This window comes from Lutjanus erythropterus, chromosome 18, assembly GCF_056507025.1.
Source record: "Lutjanus erythropterus isolate fLutEry1 chromosome 18, fLutEry1.hap2, whole genome shotgun sequence".
Taxonomy (NCBI): domain Eukaryota; kingdom Metazoa; phylum Chordata; class Actinopteri; order Lutjaniformes; family Lutjanidae; genus Lutjanus; species Lutjanus erythropterus.
The window spans coordinates 14,512,497-14,538,621 of NC_139334.1; the positions used below are offsets into that span (position 1 = coordinate 14,512,497).

Sequence of the window (26,125 nt, forward strand, 5' to 3'; positions counted from 1 at the left end):
AGCTGTGGCGTGTGTTTGCCGTGGGAATAGAAATCAGACACCTGTCGGTGCCGTGGGAGCTTTTTTTTCTTTTTTTCTCTTTCTACAACAGCTACCAAGCAGCCAGGCATATCAAAGCAGCAGAGTGAAAATGTCTCCTTGTGGAGTAAGAGAAAGTTAGGCTGTAAAATAGGGAAGGTATTATGGTTGTCAGGCGTTGGGGACTAATATAACAGTCTTCCTTGTTGCCTCCATCATCACTGACATCTGGGACAGTAATCATAGCTTAAATGGAAACACCACCATGATGACAGCTTTGTGGATTTATCATTTTCTCTAAATAAGACTGCAGTATATCACTCAGTTCTCAGTACCTTTCAGTCATTTTCTATCAGGTACACATCACATCTGTGAAAGAGTGAAAAAGGAATATACATCTCTTAAAAACAGATTTAGGACCTTTCCGTTGACCTCAAGGTTTTTAACATACATATACAATACTGCAATTTTTATTAAGTTTATTGTTCTTGCAGCTGTTTTTGTTTTTTTTTGGTTTTTTTTACATTTATAGCACAAAAAATCCAAATAAAATCACACACCATGGCAACTGATAGGGTCTACACATCTATCTACCTATTTCTCTTTCCCTTTATTTGTCTCTTTTCCCCTTTTTAAAGTCTGTTAAAAGCAGCAGTGTGACAGTGAGGTGTGAGTTACCAGCAGTTTGGATCAGTCTGTTGTCTAAATGTATCCCCGGAGGATTGTTTCAAATGTGTGATTCCAGGTCCTGGGGGAAATAACAGCAGTTGTGAATGCCATATTGACGATGTTCTTGGCTGTTAGATCAGGATCCACTGAAAGGCACAAGGAAAAAATTATGTCATAGGGTCAGAGAATTGAATCCATGGAAACGGCAAACCTGGATCGTGTAAAGAAAAACAGTTTTATGGTTTAAACAGCACAACTTTCAAGTTCTAGTCCTGTATCTTTATTGATGAGTCTACATGCTAAATATTAGCCTGGGAACCAAACGAATCTCCACGCTCACGCTTCACTTCCTCTGGCAAATACGTCTGGCCACCCTTCCATTCAGACAGATTTCCACCCTTTTTGATTCTCTACATTTTATTCAGGCCAATCACAACCGTTTATTTGACATGGAGCAGGTTTGATACCATAATTAGCACCGGGATATTACTGGTCCAGATTTAAAAAGTTACACCTTTCCCGCACAATGCCCCAGGCTCACAAAACTAAACCGTCAAACCGGGCAGTGCTGATCAAATATGAATCAAGATAACTGAGAGTGAATTGCCTGTTTCTCACATCAAATGTTTTCAGAAACATATTTTAGTGTAAGCCCACACCCACCCACATGTTGCTCAGTGTTTCGTCACATATTTTCTTGTGACTCATTGGCTGTAGTTCTACCCAATTGCGTCCATTAGCATAGTTGTCTGCACCTGTTGATTTCAATTTGTCACATAACCACACCCTGCACACATTTTCAGTATCACTTAGAAATACGCCACATCACTGAAAAAAGAGACTCTCTAATTTTTGTTTTACTTTAATGTGAGTCAGGCCATACAATATAAGCAATCAACAGCTGTCAAAAAGTGTACATTGCATTTTTTACATTCTGTTTGAGCAATTGAGGGTTGCTGTCGTGCATCTCACTGCATACAGTCTACAGGTAAGACCTCCATTCATTCTGCAGCATTCACACTGCCTATATTACATATGTAATGCTATAAATTCTTGTGTCTTATGCAAATTGAAGCCACTCTTATCTTCTGTGACTTCATTAATCTGCGGTTGCATTCATCCCGGCCTACTTCTTGATCAGGATGTGGCTCAATACTCTTCATTAACTGAACCTTTTTTCCAGGAAATATTCAATCTCAACGTCAGCCAGGTCAAGCAGGACCGCACAGCCGGGGATTGTGATTCCAATCATGTAGAGGAGGACAACATACACCCATACTTGTTTAATTGGCTCATATAACCATGTTGAGCAGGTGCTGATAACATCCCACATGCACTGTTTTTCATAAGTGTGTGGCTCCTCCACCGCTGCCCTCCCCGTGCTCTGGAGAAGCGAAGAGGGCAAGTAAATGGATAGTCTACTCGAGATATCCTCTGAGTAATTTCACCCTGTACGTTTGAGGCTTTTTAGGGGCTTCATTTGGAGAACCCTTCCCCCCTCCCCCACTCCACACATACACTATAATATAAAAAACATTATTAATATTCACCAGAAATTACTAAGGAGAGCAGGAGAGGGTTGCCGTATCCAGATGGATGCCCCTTAAATCTGTCTTCAATTAGTCTCCACTAACTTACATCTTCCAGTTGAATTCTGATTAGCTGATCTGGCTGGAGAGCACTTGGTCCCCCTCCTGAGTGCAACCTAGCTGCTTTTGAGTATTGTGAACCTTTGATCAGTGCCCTCTCATTACCTATAAAAGCCAATGCCATTACATTTTGCATCGCCTGATCTCCTTGTGCATAGTGCTCTCCCCTCTTCTATATCAAAGATCACAAGCTCATGTAATGACCAAAAAGAAAAATCAGGTGATATATAAAAGTAGAGCAGATGATAATATGTTTTAGTTAACATATCTCACATATTCCCAGTGCGATTATAAACCTGTGGCCTGCCTGTTGTCTCTGTAGCCTGCTACTCCCCTCTTGTGGCCAACCAGGACACAGAGATGCCTGAGACACTTACTGAGGTCAACATGTTCACTTTACTCCTTCCTGCATTTTTTAAAGCAAGAACAGGGAGATTAGAAATGTGTATAACACAACAACATGCTGACATTCATCTTCAGCACCCTCCCCCACCTTTTTACCCCCTCTGCCACTGCAGAGCCTGCATCACCAGGGGACTAAAACCCCTGCCCATTAACATATAGACTCTTTATTTAAATCCCATTCACTTTTCCATCCATTTAGAAGAGTAATGCCAGCAGGTTACAGGGATGGCATTGCGTGAGGCCCTTGATTGAGCTTCAATTTGATCATTTTATCTGATTGTGAGGTAAACAGTATCATGATGGATAAGATCTCATTACAATAGGAAAGTGAGAGTTTAATTTCCTGTACATGTTCCATCTTTATTAATGTCAGAGGCAGCAGGTCGTCAATTGCATTACAGGCCTTGGTACTCCAGCTAGGCATCCTTGCTTGACACAAACGAGGCCGGCAAGCCAGCTTGAAGGGATTGCATTTGGCACACTCCTCCAGCCAATTTTCGATTCTGGTTTTGGCGTTAATGCTGAATCTCACAGTGAAAAATAGTTTACAACTTTGAGAGTAAAAATAGGCTGCAAAACATTAATTAATCCACACTGTTGTTGTCTCAATGAGTCTTCTATCCGTGTCGTGAAATGGCTGCCAGAGTGGCAAGAGACCAGCTGGTGTAGAAACAGCAGACTTGTTGTCTGTCAAGAAAGAAACTACAGAAGAAGACAGTGACTATCACACCCTGACACCACCCGTCCAGCGAAAGAAAGAGTGAGGGGGGAAGAAAAAAAACAAAAAACAAACTTCAATAATAAACCTGTCAACACTCCAATCTGAATACCCAGGAGTCACAACTGTCTCAACTCTCCTCCCCTGGCGATAGTCATCATCACGGACACTCTCCTGAGAGACAGCATCTCATCTATCAATCAGTCGCACACACATTCACACACACACACAGCCCCCTCATCACATCATCTCTATTTGTCCCATTATATCCTTAACACGGTCTAAAATACCTCTGCTGCTCCAGGAAGGGAACTGTGGAGGGTTGAGGGTTGCTCAGGTGTGTGTGTGTGTCTGTGCATAAAGTGTGTGCCGTCAGTAGCTTCATTACTTGTCTATGCCTGCCGCTAAGACTCTGAGACAGCCTTGTTTGTTTGTTTCCCCCGCTGTAATCCTCAGTTGAGGCTTGACGTGCGGCACCAAGCCTTAGCCGTGTTACCTACAGGCCTCTGGGAGCCGCAGCACCGTGGCATGTACCAGGAAAAGAGAGAGAGGGAGGCACAGGAGACTTACACCCCCTACACCTGATCATTACCATGCTAAATTTATATTGATTGCTGTAGCTTAAGAGCTAAATGTGAGTTATTCCCTTGGCACGGTCGCCGTGTAGGATCTGCGGTGGTGGGCTGCTGGTAATCCAGAGAAACCACAACATGTGTGTGCTGTGTTTGGTTATAGATATGACAGTACACATTATGCAGTGCCAGGGAGCATTTATGTAAACCTGACCAACCCCTTCCAGCGGTGATTTTTAAAGATCTTGGATTTCACATTACATCCACAGAGACTTTCACTGGGAAGGGGGCGGTCCGGAGGGGACTGGGCAGTGGGTGGGTGGTTGGTTCTTCAAGACATCCCCATCTCTTCCTGCCCTTGCTCTACTGGATAAAGTTGTGTGTTTGCGCTGTCTCTCCTCCTTCAGGCAGCCTTCATCACACATATGCATATGTGCTTGCCCTTGACATTATCATCAGCAGATTTGTGCAAGGGGGCCCCGAGGTAAGGTTGAAATACTGCTGAGGCTTCTGAGAGAGTGGCCCGCTTTAGAGAGACTGTCCAAGGGCTAAATACGCACCCAGAGACGCAGGCAGAGGAAGGGAAAAAGCTCAGTAACTGAACCTAACAGAGCACCCCTCAGGGGACAGCAGTAATTAAACAGTGATTAAATTAAGGGGCAATGCGGGCAAAACGCAGACTGATTGACACTCTGCTGGCTCCTCTCTCTCTCTCCTCCTCCTCTCTGTCTCTCTAGCTCGCTCACACTCTCTCTGCGGGTTCAGCTCTGTCGTGGAGCATTGCTTTCCATTGACCTCCAATTACTCACCCACTCTGAATTCTTCAAGGTCCAATTTTCGAAAACTATTTTCTTAACTGTGTTAAGAGCATGGATCGCTGCACATTTGTTTCTGAGAAGGCTGAGCTGCAGGACTGGAACACAGAAGTTGAGAAAAGGGGGAGAAAAAAAGCAAACACTTAAATGCATAGTGTCTCTGTGCTTCCAATACTATCAATGTTTGCTTCAGATAAACTCACAAACTACAATCGCTCTAGCGTTGCACCCAGAGTAGTATCACTCTTTACAACAGATAGACTCACAAAAGTACAATCACAAGAAGCTGGCAGTGATTTAGAAACCGCACTCATGCCGAATCCAAAGCGAGTTTCTCCCCTTTCGAGCATGTAGCTGGGCAGCTTTAGAAGTGCCTTATCAAATACTCTCCTAGGGGGGGAAATACTATAAATTACCTTTGGCGACTCCTTAAACCCAAAGCAAATAGACAGACAGAAGAGCTGAGCAACAGCAATAAAACCAGCTTTAACAAAACAATCAGAAAAACCAAGACACTGAAATTGCCTTCCTCCGAATCTACGATTCTCCACACGTTCCCGGCTTACCCTGCTTGCCACGGTGCCCCGGGTCCTCAGGCCCTTGTATAGATTTTTATAAACCAGGTCTTGTGCTTATGAAAATACGTACTGAGGGTCCTTAAACAATCTGTTAAGTCTTCTGATAGTGAAGAAGGTCCTCTTAGTGTGTAATACAAATTCAAATAGCTGTATGGAGATGGATTACGGGGCAGACAAAGAACAGGGGCCCACTTTAGAGGATGAGTTCAAGATGACAGGTATTGATTAAGTGCTCAATGAGAGCACGCCTATGAAAGGCCAGCCACCACACAGCTCATGAAAGAATCATATAGCTCGTACACAAGGCGCTCGGCAAACATACAGGCGTGGAGTGTAGGTGGGAGCACACTCAAGCTTGTCATATCGCAGGCCAATCAGCTGACAACCTGCTTAGTTTTCTGTGGTTTAAAAGTCATAAAAAAATACTTCAAACTTTTCTTATGTATTTTGAAAGCCTATTAGTACCTATACATCTGAGGAAGCAGGTGAGTGCGCTTTTGTGGATGTGGGTTTGCAGAGAAAGACAGAAATGAATTCGTACGCCAGAATCCATTATTCTTTGGTTTGAACAGCGCAGTTTGACACTGCACATTCCTTTACTCCTGACACTGGTATTGGAAGGAAAAGAGGAGGGATGTTCTCAAAGATAACATGTGAATTTAATTTCTTGGTGAAACAGCGGAACTGGAAGACTTAGCCCTCCCGAGCATAAATTGTGCAGCCGATGCGCGGTTGTCAGAGTTTGTGATGATGCCGTGCGAAGACAGCCGTAATCGCAACAGCACTGCCAGCCTGACCCACCTCATCATCCTTGACATTTAGCACCGCACTGTTTCTCCCTCCCTCCCTTCTTCACAGTAAACAAATGTTTTAACCCTGATTTGTATCAGTGGAACCAGAGGACACGTAGTGACACAAAGTGTGGAAAACTTCTAAGAGAGAGTTGAAGAGAAAGGGAGGCGGAGAAAGAAAATAGAGAGAAGAAGAATAAGAGATAAGAGAGATAAGAGCAGGGGAAAGAAAAACAGGGGAAGAGAGGGAGAGCGATCTGGCCAGACTGCCACCTAACAGGGGGTATCTGAGACTAATCTCTATAGAAAGCTGTCAGGTCTCTGCAGACAGTGTTCTGATGGAAACTAGGCAATAAATGCTTCTTTAAGCCGTCATAAATATGCAGCTTCCTGCCTCAGGAACAGAGCCACTGCTCAGACCTGGGTCCGAGCTCATTATCGTCCGTCTGCAGTGGCAGGTTTGCATGCCAAGTTACAGGCAGGATCACTAAAAGCCCCTTAACATTTGCTGCACTGGGAAATGTGGCTTGCTTCTGGGACTAGACAGCAGGCTCATCAAATCAAAAGGTTGCATATGTATATATGTACTTGACTTGTGAGGTTTGGTTAAACTTGCACTGTGCAAATGCACTCAAACAAGCCATAATTGTTCAATGAGCGGTAAGACTTTCAGAGTGAAACCCAAACATTAACTATGTATGGTTTCTATTTTTTTTTTCCAGGATATATGGAACTATATATGGTTAAAGGTGGATCATATGAATAATCAAACAGTATGGAAACATCTCCAGTTAAATCAAATATGTCAGAAAGGAGAACCTCACAGACCCATCACCCGAATATTTTCAATCTACAATTTGAGATCCATGAATAGCATTGACAAAAGGCACATTTGACTTGATTACCTCTTGACATTTCTCTCCATGAAAGAAGGCAGCAGTAGATAAGGCAATCACTGAGCTGACATAGTGTAAATATATAAATATGCTTATTTATCCCGGTCTCCAGATAAAGACATAAGGGCACATGAACGCATGAATGGACAACGTCTCTCAGCAGCCAGCAGGTCCCTGCCTGCCTGCCTGCCTGTCTGTCTGTAGAGACTGACAGTACAGCAGCGTGCCCTTCATTATCACCGGGTAATGCTCATCACAACGGCCGTGGCTTTTCTCCATAAAAACCCCAAGTCTCACTCACAATGAGAAATAGGGGAGATAAGGTGCAGGAGACCATTTCTCTTGACATTCACGACGGCAAACTCATCAGTCATGCTGTCAAAGGCAGTGGTCCTGGCTAGTTTGGGATTTATGAGAAATAATGATGGGTCGAAAATAGCTGGTGAGGGCTTTGCTTTTACCTTTGGTTTGGGAGTGTTGTGTATTGAGGCACGCTCTGCATAAAACCCAATTTCTTTTGTCAGTGACCCTTGCACTGATTTCACATCCAATCTCACCATGTTTGGGAGGTTTGGCGGAGCCTGTTTGAGTTGACGCTGACATTTCCGCCTCGCATGATAAAAGCGTGTGGCGGCAATAAGTTTATTTAAAGGAGAGCACCATGAGCACTAAGGATGGGTGCCACTGCCTTTGATTCACAGAGTATTATTCAAGTGAGGGTCAAGGCCTTGAACATTAATTCATCTTAAAGGGATAGTTCAGATTATATGAAGTGGGGTTGTAGAGGTACTTTGATAGTCAGTAATTCCCTACAGTAGTTGTCAGCCAGCATGCCCCCAGTTTGAAGAAGAAGAGTACCAGCATGGACGTGAAGCAGTGAACTGCTGTGGTCAATACAAAAAACAAAAAAAAAACAGGACACACCCCTTCGGTCAGACTAAACAAAACACTGTGCAACATGGTGGACAGTAGGGAAAACTCTGAAAACAATTGATTACATGCATACATTAAAGGCAGCTGGACTCGACAGCGATCTTTCCAACGTACCAAAGACACATTGCTGAAGAGACAAGTTTGTATGCAGCAGTGTTGAGTCAATAAAATATATAACATAAAAGTATGATTTTACACCAAAATTCATCAAACCTGACACAAAATGGTAATGGTAGTACTTGGATACCTCTTTCTGTGAATACCAGCAATCCATTTGATTTCTTTTCTTTCACTTTTTGGCAGTTTGTAAAAAGATCATTCTGATATCTTGTTGAATCTGTTTGTACAGTCAATCACATAACAAATCTCTCTCATTTTTTGTGTTTTGTGTCTGTTGTGACATCACGTGCATACCCTCTATATTTAGAATATTTTCACCATTTTGCCTTGCCATCAGACAGCCTTTTCTATCAGGAAACAGCCATTTTAAAAGCCAAATATCGCTCTTTCCAAATCAACCAAACTCCACTGGCAAAATAAGTAACTTTAGTTAGTCCAGTTGCTAGTCTAAGGCTACCTCGATCGGTTAGTTAGTTTGTTATTCTGTGACGTCAGTGTTTTGAAAGGTCAGTTGAGATTCACTGAAGTCACACAATAACACAAACAAATTGAGGCTGTTGAGGCAGCGTTAGACCAGCAACTACTGTGTTCTGTGAGGTGGTTGCTTTGGGTAGAGCAATATTTAGCTTACATAACTGCTGTTTCCTGTCAGAAAAGGCTGTCTGACAGCAAGGTTAAGTAGGTAAAATATCCTAAATATAGTCTACACTTAAACTGATCTTGATTTTTTTTCTACACCAGTACTGCTTCTGCTTCTCAAAACTGGGGACGTGCCAACCACCATCTAATGTAGGTAATACACTGACCATGTAAATTCCTCATACAACCACGCTTAAATGAATCTGAACAATCCCTTTACTTTATCTTAAGAAAACCAAACAGCTCTCTGACTAAAGATTATTAACATGCACGTGTCCTCTCCTGGATCATATCTGAAAATGGGACAACAACAAAACAGTAATAGCATGTGTCAAACACTCACACTGTCTCTTCAAAACTAGTGACAGGCAGTGACAGATGCTCCCAGTGCAATTCTCTTTGTAAACATACTGGGACACGTTCATGTTATTGTGACACACCACAAGGTCTATGAACTTAATGTAAATTATTCATTTCAAAGTCATTTGAAAGTGGGTTTCAATACTGTTGCAAGGGCAGCATGGTTGAATCATATAGTACAACTGCACAACTATAGATTATAGTCAGGAGGACTTTTAATGGGATCCCTATGGGACCATTCAGCGGGGATGTCCTCCAGCACCGAATTATTAGTCAATTTCAGATTATTATTAAGTTTATTAATTACTATTCTTAATATATCTTATGAGAGTGCCAGGAGATATAGCCTAACTACCTAAAAGCTGCAAATGAAATGCTCGACATACATCCACATTAAATATATTAATGAAATACCAGATTGGCTGCATACGTAAGCTCGCCTTTCACTCGAAAGTTCAGGAACCAAAATGAAGCCGCACCTGCAAAAATTGTTCAAAGTGCAACGTTGCTTATAACCAAAGTGTTGTGAAATTACTGGACGAGAGAGTTTGGGGGCAATTTTGATTCGAGTGTGTGAATGAGACCTCTTGAGGCTCGAGGGTACTTGGATCTGTGTGGAAATTAAGCCATGAGATGGTAGCTGAGGGGATGGCGGATTGACAGCGACATTAGCCCCTCAGCACCTCTGCTGTATCGCACTGTGGCTCTGTAAAATAGATGGACAGGAATAGCAAATTAAATCTTCTTAATAGTAGCAAGGGATGTGGAGTCAGGTTGGTTTGAACTGCAGAACGTGAAGGGTGGTGTTTTTAGTGGAATAAAATGAAGTGGCCGTGAAGTGTTTTGGTTAATGGGCCTACTCCAACCAACTTCATCCAGAAGGCACTGTCGTATTTACACCAATTTGAAGCGAGCTCCTTGACAATGCCTTCTGGCCTATTCTTGAAACAAGTTCACAGGTCACGCTTCGTTCTTCGCTGTTAATTTGGATGGATTCATTAAAGTTATTACATGAGCAGACAGCAAAGAGTTACTCAGTGACAACAGAGTGAGAAAACACTCGTAGCACTCGGACCAGCTGGCTTTTGTTGTGGCTTTGTTGACGGTTTTCTCACTGGCTGCTTTTTTTTTCCCCTCTCCAGGTTCAGTGACACCACATCACTGTGCCACAAAGACTAACCTTAATGTAGACAAAGCCAAGTCGGCAAATCTTTGCACAAGCAACATGCATGGACACACACACTTTTAACAGTAGGAGGTACACAGAGGGAGCAAGGCGTTTTTCAATGCATTTAGATGAGACCTTTAACAAAGGTCCCTAATGCAGATATCAATGAAGCAAGGGACTGGGCTATCGGAGCGAAATTGGCTGACGGAGGGATGTCACCTCTGTGCATGAAAAATGATGGATCCCATTTGTAAACTTCTCCTCTACCCTGCTGCCCCTCCTCACATGGACACACGCCACCCCCCACCTCCCCTTTTATCACCTTCTCCGCCACTGGTTATTAAACAAGGAAGCAAACCTATGACTTTGCTGGCAAATAACAAGTGGTCTGGTAAAATTGGCACTTTGCTGGCCATTTCATCCGACTGTCAGCAAGCCCACAGAGGACCTGTGAGATTTCAGTGATGACAGGATAGATTAACATCACGGACTTTGTTTTTCATCTTCCTTTCATTTTCCATACTATTCTCCATGGACGTCAACAAAATGAAACCAATATCTATGAACCCGCAAACACACAAGTGGAGCTTTCAAAAATATTAGATTTTGTGTGTTGGATTGGACAATCTGCTGTTTCTTTCCTCTAACTCCATGGCTGTGCTTGATTTGAGAGGCAAACACCTAAAGATGAACAGACTGCTGCACTTTTTTTGCACCCTGAAATTAAATAGATTTATATTTCATATATAAAATGTCTCGCTTTTTTCCAAGTGCGGGCCTCAGGTCTGAAGGCAAACATCAACCGAAATGATACAACACAGGCGATGCATAATAGAACAATTTACAGCGCTTGCAAAAATCATGCTAAGCATATAAAGTGTGATAAGCAACATAATATGCATACTGAGCATTTTTAAGGAAACAATGATATATTGCTAATCATCCTGGAATGAATTACTGCATTTTTAAAAGCGGTGTATTGAGTCAAAGGTGTAGAGGTTAATACAGGCAAACAGGCATCTCTGCTGGAAAATGAAAACTTCCCAGTGGAATGTGATGGCCAGCCTAAATGCTGACATTGTGGTTTTGGTGATGGAGTGACTTTGGGAAGGTTTGTGGTCTGCCAGCGTTCAAAGCTGTGCCTTGAGGGTAAGGGGGTAAATTTGCTAAGTTAATCACATAATGAGGCCAATTAAACATGGGAGAACCCAGGTGAAATGGGAGCTGCCACAGAGCCTCCAACAAATGAGGCTCTGCTGATTCCGTCTCTGGACAGAGGCTGGACAACCCAGTTTCAGCTCCAGTAATCCTCCACTAAGTATTCACTTCAGCATGCATACAGTGTATCTTATTAATGTATGTACAGTGTACTGGATTATGTGTCAGTATTGGGTGAATTAACTTAAGAGGAATGTATACATTAACATCCAGGGCAGCCTGTATTAGGGCTAACGATTTCATTATCCATTAATGTAAAGATTACTTCCTTAAGTAATTAAGCATATGTTGTATAAAAATGTCAGAAAATAGTGAAAAATGCCCAATGTAATTTCTCAGAGTCCACTGTGACAACTTCACGTTGTTTGTTCTGTCTGTCCAACATACCAGAACACAAAGATATTTTATTTCCAATTCTATAATACACATAAAAGCAATAAATCTTCACATTTAAAGCTATAGTGTGTAACATTTCCATGTTAAAACGTCTAAAAACGCTAGACATGTGTTATATATTTTTTGAGTTGTGTACTTACAACATACAACCAAAGCCCACTCAGTCATAACTGGTCAATAGAATTACAAACGGAAACCAGGACACCAGTCCCGTGCCTATAGATGAAAAGCTATTTTCTCAATCAGCTTGTTTGTTTGAGTGATGGGATTCCACACAAATACAAAGTAATAATCCTGCATTCATGTGTTTTTTTTAAAAAAACCCAAAACATTTTAACTGTTACTTGCTGTCCACACAGAATGATCTGGATCAGTTAGAACAGTTATTCATTACCATTAACCGCAATAACAAGTCAGCTGAACAGCTGGTTTCAGCACACCCTTCCTGACCTTAGCATCCAATTTTTATTCACATACAACTTAAACGCTCATGAACTCACCAAAGTTGGAATAGCAATTTCCCAACTCAGGAAATGAGACCATCTGGGGAGCACATGAATGCACTATAAATCAGAAAAGAGTTACTTTTGTTGGTACACCAAACAGGATTTAGCAATATTTTAACCAAAATCTCATTCTAATTGTTTTGTTATATTTCCAGATGGTAGTTTTGTCTGATTAACCCACACGCACAGAGTCCTGATGAAGTTTTTGAGTCTTACCTCTTAATTGATAATATAAATTTTTTTTAATTTGGTTGTTGTCTAACTAGTCATGAATATTTCATGGTAGCAAGAACAACTTAAGATTTCAAACTAGGTTTAAACAGCCCTATAAATGATAATGACAATAGCTGTTAGTTGTTGATCAGGAGGAGTGTCTGTCACTCAAACCTTGATCAACAGCAGACTCATTTCATCTGAACTTTTGCTAAACTTGATTAAATATTTCCTGACATTGCAGCTCTTCATTGCAAACAAGAATTTTGGTGGCTAGCCTTGATTATAACTGCCAGGATGTGTTGATGATGAGAGTATCCGGGTGTTCAAGTGCTCTCCGGGGGTCTACAGGAGGATAAATCACTCCAGTAGCAATTAGACCTTCCTGAGTGCTTCCTACATACCTGTAACTCCACAGGCACCACAGGCCCGGGATCAAAGATCGTGGTGGGTTATACACTGAACAAGATGAATGGCAGTGAAACAGTATATTCATGTGCCATCCTCTTACACATAAGAGTGCTAAGAGCTCAATAATCTTGGAGTGTCGCCCCCTTCTAAACCATTTCTAGTAGGTCAAAGGGTGGGAGCATTATGACTGCTTGCTTTATGATATGGAAATTTCTGCTTTACCTGTTCATCAAGTGAGAGAGAGCCTGTGGGTGTGTTGGGTTAATTTTAAAATGCAAGAACAAAACCAGCCAAGGATAGAATATCTGGCTCACAAGCTGTAGGGCTACCATAAATGAAAAGCTGTATCACTGTCACGGACACAACACAAAGCAATAAGGAACTGCAGAGAGAGTAGTGCATTAAAACATGAATACATGGGGAGATATATGGACGCTAATGAAAGAATATTTCATCACCATCGAGGGTTTATAAAAGGCCCACCACTCTGCCCACCACGATCCACTAATCTGGATGTAGAGGATTTACAGCGGAGTAAGATGGACAAGGGAAATTAAGGCAGGCACATTTTACCAGATCATATTGCGATGATTTGTTAATAAAATGCAAAGCGACAGCCTCGATGTGAGACAGCGACTAAAGCGCGGCCGTGATTTAGACTTAATCCGTCATTATCCCGCCTTTGAAGTGACCTCGCTGTGCTTGTTCCCACTGTGACCCAGAAGCGCACTCGCAGCTTCTTCATTAGCCAGGATGAAATAGAGCCACAGCACACTTTGATGTCCCGTCCTGTCCAGATATACACACAAACACACGCACACATGCACACACACACACACACGCAAGACACCTCCATACTCACACATCACAGATATCCTTATCACTGACTACGGCGAGGCATGGAAAAACATTATGGTTTTTAATCAATTACAGCTCTCACCTTTGGGGCAGCACATTCATTACATATGATAGGAGCAGCTAAGGGACAATATTCCAATTGCGTGCCGAGATTGAAATGAAAGAAATTGTATGGTTAGAGGGGAGACAAAGACTGTAATTTCGTACAGCAGAACATCCCTGGCTGGATTTACATATGTGCACACAGAAGGCTTATAGCGCATGTGATTTCACCGATATAATTTATGTGTGCCCCCGTGATTTATCATCCTTAGATCAGCGAGTAGAAATCAGGCACAGATCTCCTAAAGAGGTCCACACATGCTGCCAGTAAATGATAGGTGTTATAAAAGTTTATCATGGCAATGAAATGGAACGAATCAATCAAAAAAGCACAGGTCGCCGTCATGCAAAATGGTGCCCAATCAGAGGTAGTTATCTGGCAGGAGGTGAGCACATGGAGAACATACACGCAGCAACAGCAGCCTTTGTTAAAAAACAATCAGAAAACTTAGATACTGTAATCTAAATGGGCAAGTGCTGTCCAACTAGTGTTAAACATGAAGTTTTGTGCAGTTCAAAGAAGCATCCCAGATGTGCTGATAATTAAGTATAATGTACATGTACTGGCATCAAAAGATGTCCACACACAACTGTCCAACACACTAAAAAGCAGAGTAAACGACAGCAGAGAGAAGCCACGAGTCCACATGTAAAACAATATGTATATACAGTAAAACACAAACAGAAAGTTTTTGGAATTAGGAACACTACATGGTAATTATGTGGGACATTATTTCCTACTTTAAGTGCACTATTTCTTAACCTGGAAGGTTATAAGTGTGATTGTTTCATGTTTAGCAGTAAAAGCTGGGTGGAATTAGGAAATGAAGTTGAAACAAAATGGAAAATGCCCTTTTTACTTTTTAGATCACATCACAAGGTATAATGCGCATGTGTTAAATCAATGTGGGAAACAAGTTCATTGATCTGCAATATGGGTTTCTAGAACAACTTCACCTACTTCTAAGGTGCATGGCAAAAGGAAAAAAAAGGGCTAAAGAGCTCAAAACTCCAGCAAGACTTGACATACGTAGAACCGGTTTATTGCCAGAACAACAAGCTTTGGCTTGTGGCCTCACCAGGGTCGTAACCTGATATTCTATATACTGCAGGTGTTGCTTGAGTTTTGACCTCACAAGTTCATTGATCATCATTATGTGTCATGATTTTTCATTGTGACATGACACAGATGACTGGCAAATAATTCACCAGGTTATTAGTAAATTAAACTTTTATCTCTGCAACAATAGTTATATAATTACTACTGCACGAAGACTATAGAAAAGTGTAAATAAGCTTTTAGTATGACCTATTCATGTTGTATTTCCTGACTTTAGAAGTTGATGAAGATGGCCCTGAATGAAACGTTTGATTTGGGGGTACTGAGGACTACAAGGGATATGCTTGTGTGTTTTCAAACAATGAAAGCTGCATTTCTTGTTGATTTTCTTTTAATTAATGTGGTCTTAAAATACGGACTTTACGGGATCAGGCCCCTGAACTTGGCAATCATCAGATACTGTTGTCTGGGCTCAAGTTGCTCATCTTTGAGGACTTACTGTACTTTCTTTTTCTTTTCTTTTTAAAGTTTTTTTTTTTATGCTTTCATTTTTTGTGAGAGACTGCTGAAGTGTAGACAGGAAAGGGGGTAGAGAACATAGGGGGAGAACACAGTCACAGTTATTCTACCAACTCAGCTTATTGTATTATCCAACAGGAAATGAATGAAAAAGGCTGCTCCTTTGTACATCCAGCAGGTGTCACTATTTTAATCTACTTACTAAATATACAGTCCAGAAATACGTCTTTCCACCTTTTACTGGCTGTAGTGCCAACTCCTCTGGTAGTCAGCCCAACAAGAGATCTATTTCAAATATATATATATGGTGCTTTGGAAATAAAATATATCATCTCTACATATCTCAACATAACCATAAGTAAATGTAAACAAAATAAATTACTCACTATGTAAATTTATGTATATCGAAGCTTTCCTATAAAAAAAATCTGTGATCCTTTAAGAAAGATCCCATCTGTGTCTTTGGCACACAGTCTGCTGGAGTCTGCTCCCTCACAAAAAAGGTGTGAGCACCCATGCGGTTAGCTGCACAACACACACGTTTGCTGCACAGTGTAGAAGTGGAGTCCTTTCCCCAGGCAATGGCCCGTCAGGCCAGACAAGGAGGCCGGGTGTTAAAGTGTGAGCCGGGTACACAGAGTAACAACAGGGCCATCTGCCCTGGGAATGCACACATCCATCTTACTAAGGACAGCCAGTCTGGGAACAGATAAAGGAAAACAAGGCAGGGGGGTAAAGGGAGAAAGAGAGGCGAGAAGAGGAGGTAAGAAAAGGCAGCAGTAGGGAAGAAACGGTAAAACAAATTTGTACACGTACATGTGTGCACAATGTTGGTGGTGGAGGGAAGCTGTGAAGGAGTGAAGACAAGAGAGAAGGGAGCGGTTGGTATAACAGTAATCTAGACTGGTGGCACCATCTGCAAATAGTGAAGGCTGAACAAATCACACAAAAACAATATGCATGTTTTTACCCTTACACAGCCTGCAGTGGACAATAAACAAAACAACAGCAGGTAGTCAGTAAAGAGCTAATACATAACTTAACCACCCCCACCCCACCCCACCCCACCCCACACACATACACCAAGTCAGCAGCTGCAGCTTACATTGGCACACCTGCAGCCAGAGACTAAACAGTGTAACTTAACCCTTAATGGACAGCAAAACTTTAAGTGTTCATTGGCTCACTGACATCATTAACTGGCTCGCTGGATAAGCTGTTGTTGGAGATAAGTGGGCTGTTATAGGGATGGTATGAGATGAATGAAAGAGGGAGGGATTTTCTAAAAGAAATTTTATATTTTTTATTACAGAGAGAGTGAAGTACCAAAAAGGGTACAGAATTCCAGGTGTGAACAGTGCCTAAACCTAGTTACTACAAATACACATCTATATACATTTTGTATTTTAGTTGGTTCAGGACATTTCTGGGCATCAGCCTTTGGGCACTAGTGTGTAGTCCCCAAACAACAACAGTGCGCAGGTTGTGAGATACATACATACACACACACAGGAACTCACACAAAATCAAAAGCCAGTTTAATTGTGCTTTATAGTGTGTGCAGACAGAAAGCCTCACGTAGCTCACGTGAGTTTGTCTGCAGAATCATTTTGGGAAACTTTGTAGTTATACACATTACTTGCACAAGTGTGTTTATTTGCCCCAAAGGATACAACTGTAAGCTGTCCACAAGAGTCCACAAGAATTTCACATATTTTTGTAGTCCAGTACAAATGACATGAATTTCACACTATTGCATGTTTGCATTGACTTTGTACATAATCTATTTCCTTGAAAAATTTGCTTCACTATTTGTCTGAACACACTTTTAGAATGCAACCACTGTGAAACAATTAAAAAACATTTTATTTCAATGATTTTGTTCTTGCTGATGCTCATATGATTCATATTCTAGCTCTCTTGACCACTGCTGCTCTCTCTCTCATCATCTTGTTTGCTCAGCTGGGGAGGAGGGGCCAGTCTTGAATGGTGTGTTTGCAAACAGAACCTGATAAATCCCTCATATTCTACCTTTGAGGCCTCATTTTGACAATACGGATGAAAGCACAGTGGAAACATTATGAGATTAATGTTTTCAATTGAACATTCACATGTTTGTTCATAAGTCATTATGTGCTTGTAAAACAGACTGTTATTCTATTTTATTCTATCATGCATGACATCAGGGAGGTCAGTTGAGAGGACAGCAGCAAGTCTCGGCTCCCACTGTCATCCCTGCTTCATAACCATCTGGATATGACTCCAAACACTGCAGTCAGCAATCTGTGTGCAGTGATATCATCTAGCATTCTCCATTTGTTTTTATTTTTAGACCATTTCCTCATCACTGTATAATCAGTATATATGGTCCCACTGATATAGCACTCTTCCCTCCCCTCTCTCTCCCTCTCTATCTGTGACTCCACATTACCTTATCACACTGAGAGCTTTTAGCCATGCTTCCAGCCATTAGCTTCAGACAGTGGATAGCTACCAGGCTGGAACCAAAAGAGAGGGAGAGGGAGAGGGAGAGGGAGAGGGAGAGAGAGGGGGAAAAGTGGCCTCCTGGTGGCTCTGGATGATGTCAGCGGTGAAAAAGGTCTTTTTATAACACCACCTGTCCATCTTGTCTGCGTGGAGGCTCAATACAGGTCTCAAGGCATGTGGAGCCTCTGTATAAAATGACCTTCAACAATTTTCATCCCACCTACACAACACAGAAAAGTTCATGGATATTTTTCTCCTGTTAAACCTGTGACTGGAGCTTCCTATAAAACCTCCATAACAAGCTAAGCCACCAAGGCTACATTAACACTGCAAGCCTTAATGCTCGATTTGAATTTATTTTAAGATCTGATTTTTTTTTTTTTTTTTTTTTGGTTTGTTCACATTATTTTAAAAATGTGGCATATATCAGAATGCAGTGTGAACTTGTCATGCTACTAAACTGACTCACATGAACAAGGTGTGACATAGAACTCCTGTCTCTATTTTAGGATAGATTTAAGTGACATAAACAAAACCTTCAATAAGTGTTCAGAATTGGTGTTGGCTTCAACTAAATATATATTTAAATTACATATTTTATTTTGAAATAATTCTTTGAACGGTTCAACTTTGTGTTAAAAGTTTGGGGGGCACGCCCGCTGCATTCATCTGACGTGTCACAACATCAAGGACTACTTTTAACTACATCTGTCAGCTGCTCTTCACACTTCAGGCAAATGAGTGACATAAAAGTCACATTCATTCAGATATGACTATTCACACTGATCTGACCTGTAAGTGACGTCATAACTTTCTCCCTCCAAAAGTTAATGTTAGCTGCTGAGGATATGATATCTGTGTGTTTTTGCATGCGTGTAGTTGCACAAGCAATGGGTCTTACGCGTTCCCTTGCTTCCTGGAGACATTTTGTAAGTCACTTCAGGTGAGATAACATTACAAGGGACAGCGATGTATACTGGAGGGAGACTTGAGTAGTTGTAGTTCTCTGAGCAGTTTCATGCAAAACTAAACTACGACAAACCCACCACAAATTGCAACATTCTTGTCTTGTGAAATTGTCTTTTAAACTGATTAAACATGATATGTTTAATTCGTGATTTTGGGAACAAAAAATTATTTAACTCTCGCCATTGACCACTGTTCATTTTTTTTTCTGAAGTAAGGTCCAAAGGGAGAGACTTTGTCTCTTGATAGCTTGTGATACATCTAGCACTTTTTCCATATGTATGCTGTAAAGAGGTGTTTGTAGTTAATTTATCTGGGTAAAGGTTAAAAAGGAAATGTGTACTACAGTATGTATATATTATGCATCAGCTTTCATTTTGAGTGCCACAGAGTAAGCTGCACTCCCCACTATAATCCATCATTTATAATCACTGCAATTATATCACAGCAAGAGCACAGAGTCAGTGTTCTGCCCATTCTTTCCAGACAACTTTGTGAAGCAGACCTGCAACACTTTAAGCTTCAAGCTTCCTTTCAGAGTTGAACAGCTGATTTAACACTACGTTGAGAACAATTGTTTAGCTGCTTACTGAAGCGTCTGAGCTGGTCAGAGTGCCCGCCATGTGAGACTGACTGACGTGTTATTGACAGATGGCCGGACCCCTGGCTTCCTCCGCGGGACACTTCTAAGCCAAACAACTACTGGATACCACCAAGGTGATCCTCACATCAATATCAATCAATTATTCACATATTTGTGCTGGCCCGCAAAAAAATCAGCTTGACTGCGTTTCATAAGTGCCAGACCGACATGCATTTTGCAGCAGGGGAATGGAGGCAGCCTGGCTATTACCCTGCGTTTGATCCTGCAGTTGTGGTGAGCTAACTTCGCGCAGTGACAGCGTGACATAGAACTGCGATTAAGTGGGTCAATGGTTCTTATTGTCTGCATTACAGCCATTAGCTTTTATGGAAGAATACATCATGTGTGCCAGTTCTATATTTGAAGCAACATGCAGAGAAAAGCCTGTTTTATTCATTTGCAAATTTCTTTTCGGCGCAAAACCGAGGTCAAGCCTTAAACTTTTCCTCCATACTAAGTGCACTTGAACTGAATACATAACTGTGGAGGAATATTTTTGTGTGGGCGCCTCAGTTATCATACATGCTGGAGAGGAAGAGAAGCAATAGTACTGTAGTTACACAAGCAGCTGTGTCTAGTGGATTTGGCAGTACTTGAGGGAGATCTAGTTTATTATTCCTTGTTTAGTCGGCCTCTCTGGACATTTTCCTTGAAGTGCTTTATATGAAGTATAAAGTAAAGCAGTACTGCACTGTGTTTAATATGAGGTGCTTTGGTTTGCTTTAGTACATACCATCACACGCTCTTCGGTCTGCGTTTCTCTCCCTCAAACATAAAGCTGTGCCCCGAGGTCAACGGCAACAGCCCTCATTCTACCCATCACTGTGCCCTTGTGTTCTTCACAGCCGCCACTATGAGAGGCAGTGATTCATTCTTTTGATCCACTCCAATATCATTAAGTTATTAGTTGATTTCAGTGGATTTAATCAGCATAGTAATTCCTCTCCGTGGGAAGATAAGTCTCTCTCAAGAGCAGTTACGCCGTCCACTACGCCTGCTGATTAGACACAAGCCCCCCCCAAAATAATTCATCAGAAAACTGCAAAAAATAATTTATCAAAAGTGCTTCTCACAAAACCCGCTCAGGACCTTTGCTTCTTAATAATTAAACTCCGCAATTAGGCATCTTACCATGCACTCAGTGTGAGGCTCCATGTAATATTCATAACCATACATAATTATGCAATATATTCACTGAAATAAGAGGCCATATATTCACGGTGGTGCTGTCAAGAGGCAAGACATTTTTATTTGGTTTATAACACTGTTTCATCTTATACATGAGCAGCTGGCTTCTGGAGACAGAAGAGAAGGAGGACGTCTGGTCCTTAGCAGTCTGTATTCTACAGTTCTGCCTCTTAGAGGAAAAAGAGAAGGGGAGAAAGAAAAGCACTGAGTGGTGATGCTCTCACCATGGGAACCACTAATATCAAAGTCTATCTGCTGGACACAACAAAGACATACCTTAGCAGTATCATACATTGACGACACTCAACACAAGATGCAGAAAGAAAGGAGAGGCATTAAATTAAAATGGAGTCGAGACAGGGTGCTGTCTCGGGATGTATTGTATGATAAATTATACATAATGCTCAATCCAGCATGGTACAGAACTATAGAAGAAGAGAAAAAAAAAATAGTCCTGAAGCCCTTGATGGTGCCTGAAGCAAATAAGCAACAGCAGCGGTCTACAGTGGACACACTGCGGACAAGGTTGGCTTTCATCTCGAGACGCAGTTCAAAGCTACGGGCTACGCGCAGAACAAACTGGCAATCAAAGCTAATGTGTAACTGGGCAGTGGTGCACTTCACAGAGCCTGTCGTCTCGAGTGCAGGGGAGATCACACGCTGACGCCTCTCTCACATCACAATGGCTGATTTTCGACACGCAGCGGTCTTTGGAACTTATTATTTTTCACCATGTAAATGCAAAAAAAAAAAAAAGAAAAAAGAAAAAGAAGGAGAAACTTATTGCTGTTGGGAGCTGCCGCCTTTTGAAGGCCTTTCACGACATGTATATGATGAATGAGAAGAAAAGCATACATTTTCATCCAACTTTACTGTAGTTAACAAAGGCTCTCATTCTCCCTCAGTGCAAGCCATCCCCAAGGGATATCATTTGCACTTTGCCTGAATAAAAGCTCCGATATATATTCTGTATCATGAGATGTATTGTGCTGGACTAACATCCACAGAACATTTGATTACTTTAGTGTCGTAACTATGCAGCTCTTTGTGGAGGGATTTCACAAGCATTTAATATCCACACCGAGCATCTGTAATGTTCTCAAGTTGTTATAATTTGTTACAATAACGTGGAACATGCTGTATCCCCATATGGTTGACCAACCATGTTGCACTCTATATGGAGCTGTACTACACTCTGCATTATGTTTTATGTATTTGAGGTAACAAGTTGAATCAATGAGATTCATTTAATTCTATTTATATGGCACATACCTTTAAAATGAATACCATGCAGGTCAGAGCAGTGGATTTTAATTTTATAAATGTTCTGTAAAAAGAGACAAGATAAAAAGAAAATTGTTAAGGGGATAATTTGGATTGTTTCACATGGAGATATGTGAAGTACATACGAATAGTCATTGTATTAACTACAGTAGATGGTGGTTGGGATGCCCCCAGTTTGGAGAAGCAGAGAGGAGTCCCAGCACAGAAGCTAAGCAACGTGGAGAGAGCTGTGGTAGGGTTCAGCAACAGATGGTATTTTAGCCACTTAAAAGTCTGCCTAAAACATCAATATCATTTGAAGTGTATGGTATCTCATAACCAACCAAACTCCATATGCTTAATCAGTTATTTTACTTGACAGATCATAGGAGTGGCTGGTGTACTGCTGCCTCGATTTGTTTGCTTGTGTTATTGTGTGACTTTGGTAAATCCAAACTTTCAACACCCTAGTAACGCAATAAATAAACAAACTAACAGATTGAGACAGCAGGAGATGTACATCTCCCGTGTTCTGCGAGGTAAAATTACTGATTTTGCCCATAGAGTTGAGTGGCATGTACAAAGCAATATTTGGCTAAGAGATGCACCAAAGTTAATCTGATTAGACACAAGCTGACATGAGTCTGATATCTGATGAATGCTTGACATCACTATTGAGTCTCTATACTGATGTTGGATCGGACCCATTTTGTGTCTTATTTATATGATGGCCGTTGTCCATCAGAAACCCAGATGCTGTCTGATGGTAAAGTAAAGTGGTAAAAATATTCTAAATATAATGTACACTTAAACTGATATTGATATTTTTTTACATTGAGCTCTGGGGCTAAAATACCTTTTGTTGCTGACCCCGTCCACAGCGGTTCATTGCTTAGTGTCCCTGCTGTTGTCCATCTCTGCTTCTTCTAATTGGACAAACACCTACTGGAATTAATACACTGACTGTAGATAAATACTTCACACAATCCCACTTCAAATAATCCGAACTATCCCTATAAAATATAAACATTCAATCGTCAAACCTTCCTCTCTACACTTTTGTAATAAACAACAACCAGTGTGTTTTTCTGTCCCTGTCACGCGCTGCACTGCCAAACAATGACCTTTTCGGATCCGACACAGTTTTACTGTCGGTATAATACAGATGTGATTAACATAAATAAGACTTAAAGTCAAATAGGCGTAAAGGTCGTCACTCAGGACTACTCTCGGGTCCGCGGGGTGATTTACAACAACTTAATTTGACTGTGCGGAGTAATTTATCTGTGACAGAGCACGCCATGCAACTCTCTCTGCATGTCGCGCACACATACAGGCGACAATATGCCATGACTGCACACATCTCACATCTACCCAATCAGTCAAGATGCTTTACAACTTCTGTCAGAGGCCCTAACAGTTCTCATAAATTATGAGGCCATTGTACATGGTGCCAATAACTTTTGAAGGAGAATCTCAGTCAAACTGAACCCAGGAGTATCTCTTTGCCATTATACATGGAAGTCAAGATGGAATAGTATATGAACGAGGCAGGGCAAATACTTTGATGGTAGATTTGCTTTTTAGAAAAAGGCCTCAGCTGATCCTTTCAAGGATAAAAACTGGCTCAGATATTGACATTTTGATGCAAAGCAGGTGGCGGGTTGGGTTTGATTCTGTTCGAGATCACTTGTATTTCCTTTCACATCCCACTTCCATCCACTATGGCTCTGAGTCTCCTGTTAAGCTTTGCGTCTGTGTCATCTGCAGATCCACTGTGACAGCCGGGCAATATGAGGCATGAATGATGCAGAACCAGTCATAAACAGCAACAACAATATAATGTGATAGGGACAGAAAAATGAGTACGTGGGCCTGGAGTCTGCAAGCAATAATGTGCTGTGATTTATTTCAAATGTCCTCCTGCAGTGTCCATTGATATTCTGCAGGGAAATCAGAGCCAGAGAGTACAAGACTGCATCTCGACCTCTAGTACTATCAATATAAGGATAATTGAAAGAGAATACATGTATATACGGACGAATCATGCACACATGCAAGAGACAAACATTTGCTGTGTCTCTTACGATTCTCTCTGTACATAAGTGTGTGCACATGTATGTGTAATTGTGTATGATAGCGTGGTCAGATGACACGTGAGCGAGGCAGGGGGCCTGCTGTTAGCGCAGGATGCAGCGATTTTCCCAGTGTCACACTGACAAGGCGAAGCTCAGATTGAAGGGCAGACGGTGATAACCACGTGCAGGGATTCACACCCCGTTCCCATTTAGCCATCTCTGGAATTTTCACAAGGAACAATTGAAGATGCTGGGAAAAACCACTGAATGGGCCTCGCTGCCAAAGCCTATGTTTTGTAAGCAATTAGAATGAAATTGCCTGAACCGGCTGAAAGGCACATTCCCCCCAACACAAAGGAGAAGTTTGCATCATTGCTTTGGTTTGTTTTTTAACACTATGTTATCTTTTTTTTTATCCCCATAATCAAATGTGTATAGCATTTATTTTGTATGTTTTTTCAGATGTGTTCTTCCCTCGATCAATCAAATAAAAGTCAGACCATGCAATTCTACTTAGAATACGAAGTCATGGAGGAAAAAAAAAATCACAGTAACAAGGTATATATCCCTCTCATTCTGTCTGAGTGCTTCCAAATTACAAACGACATGGGAAATATAAAGAGCGGTGAATAATCCCAGCCTCTCAGCATGGCACACCTTGATGTGCAGGTGCCTTTAATGCTAAAATAAGTCATCTGAGATTGGGGAGGCAAAAAAACCCACTCAACCAGATGGTCTCCATAAAGCATGGCGTAAAGCTCTCCCAGATGTTGAGAGGTGGTTGCGGATCCGGTGACATGTGATGTGAGGGAGGAACTGGTAATGCAGAGTGTATTAGTGGTCTCTTTATGGGTGCATTAAGGTGCTGCGGAGGGGAACGCGGGGGCCGCCGCCGCCGCTTCTGCCACCGGTGAGCTACTACTACCAGGCTTTATGCTTTGATGAACCTACCCTTGAAAAAGCGGGACACCCGTGACCGTATCCTGCGAAGCCTGGAACACACCTCCTTCTTTTTAGCCTCCTGGAAAACATAAATCAGTTTCTCATATCATCATCTAGTCATATCCAATGCATATGCAGCTCTAATCGGTAAATCTGTCAGCTCACTACCCTTTTAGTGATATATCAGATTCGTAATACTCTCCCACATATGCAGTAAATCTCTGACAAAGCCGAAGTTTCTTAAAATTCAAAGACGGAGCCGCGTTGGAGAGGAGGACTTCACTTGAAAACAGATACAGAGAGCAGAATCGCAGTTCAGTTTCTCTTGTACTGAAAGCTTCAGTGCATTCCAAAGTGTCATCTCACTCCTTACCACTAAACAGCGGAGCAGACAGGAAGCAGGAATAAATTTCCCCCAGTTCATTGTCCCTGCTGAGGACTAGCAGAACATCTCCGTCTGATTAATGGCTGTACACTGTCTAATGAACAGTAATTGAATGGTATAATGCAGTAGGTCCTTAAAAGCCCAGAGGAGTCATCTTCCTCTGCCTAGCTCTGTGGAAATGCAAGGCGGTGACATTGTCTAGAGTTGATTATAGTTGACCTTGCATGGGGAGAATAAGGCCTTTGAAATGGCTAACCTAAGCTTCGGGGAATAGGAAAAACAACTGGAAAGACAAATGAAATGGACTTGCATTGGAAAAGGAAAGGGATGGATCAATGCGGCAGTCAATATGGATTCGATTTTTTATCACAAAATTCTTACAAAGAGGAAGACAATTGATCAAACATCCCTAGTCGTATTGGCATTTCTAACAATATTAATTAAGAAAAAATGCTTAGCTGACTGGTTGATAAATCAGCCAATATTGTTAAATCAAAACAAATGATAGTTGTAAACACAATACCACAGCAGTGAGTACAAATCTACCCTTGTCCACGTT

General features: G+C 41.5%; 1 protein-coding gene and 1 long non-coding RNA gene across 4 annotated transcripts in view; both read right to left on the minus strand.

Moving 5' to 3' along the window:
- The window catches only part of dcdc2c (doublecortin domain containing 2C), a 59,081-nt gene that overhangs the window by 14,023 nt on the left and 18,933 nt on the right, over positions 1-26,125 (minus strand). For 2 of the 3 annotated variants that reach the window (XM_084742952.1, XM_084742953.1), the window contains one exon: positions 615-833. In XM_084742952.1, coding sequence (XP_084599078.1) covers positions 819-833 — 15 coding nt within the window. In that variant the 3' untranslated portion in view covers positions 615-818. Of the gene's footprint in view, positions 1-614; positions 834-26,125 lie in introns of those variants that run through there. The other variant, XR_014772312.1, reaches the window with a different exon arrangement.
- LOC146310796 (uncharacterized) lies at positions 20,925-25,176 on the minus strand. Its single transcript, XR_014772313.1, has 2 exons — positions 22,171-25,176; positions 20,925-21,067 (listed from the first exon to the last, which is right to left on the minus strand). It is a non-coding gene; the product is annotated as an uncharacterized LOC146310796 (long non-coding RNA).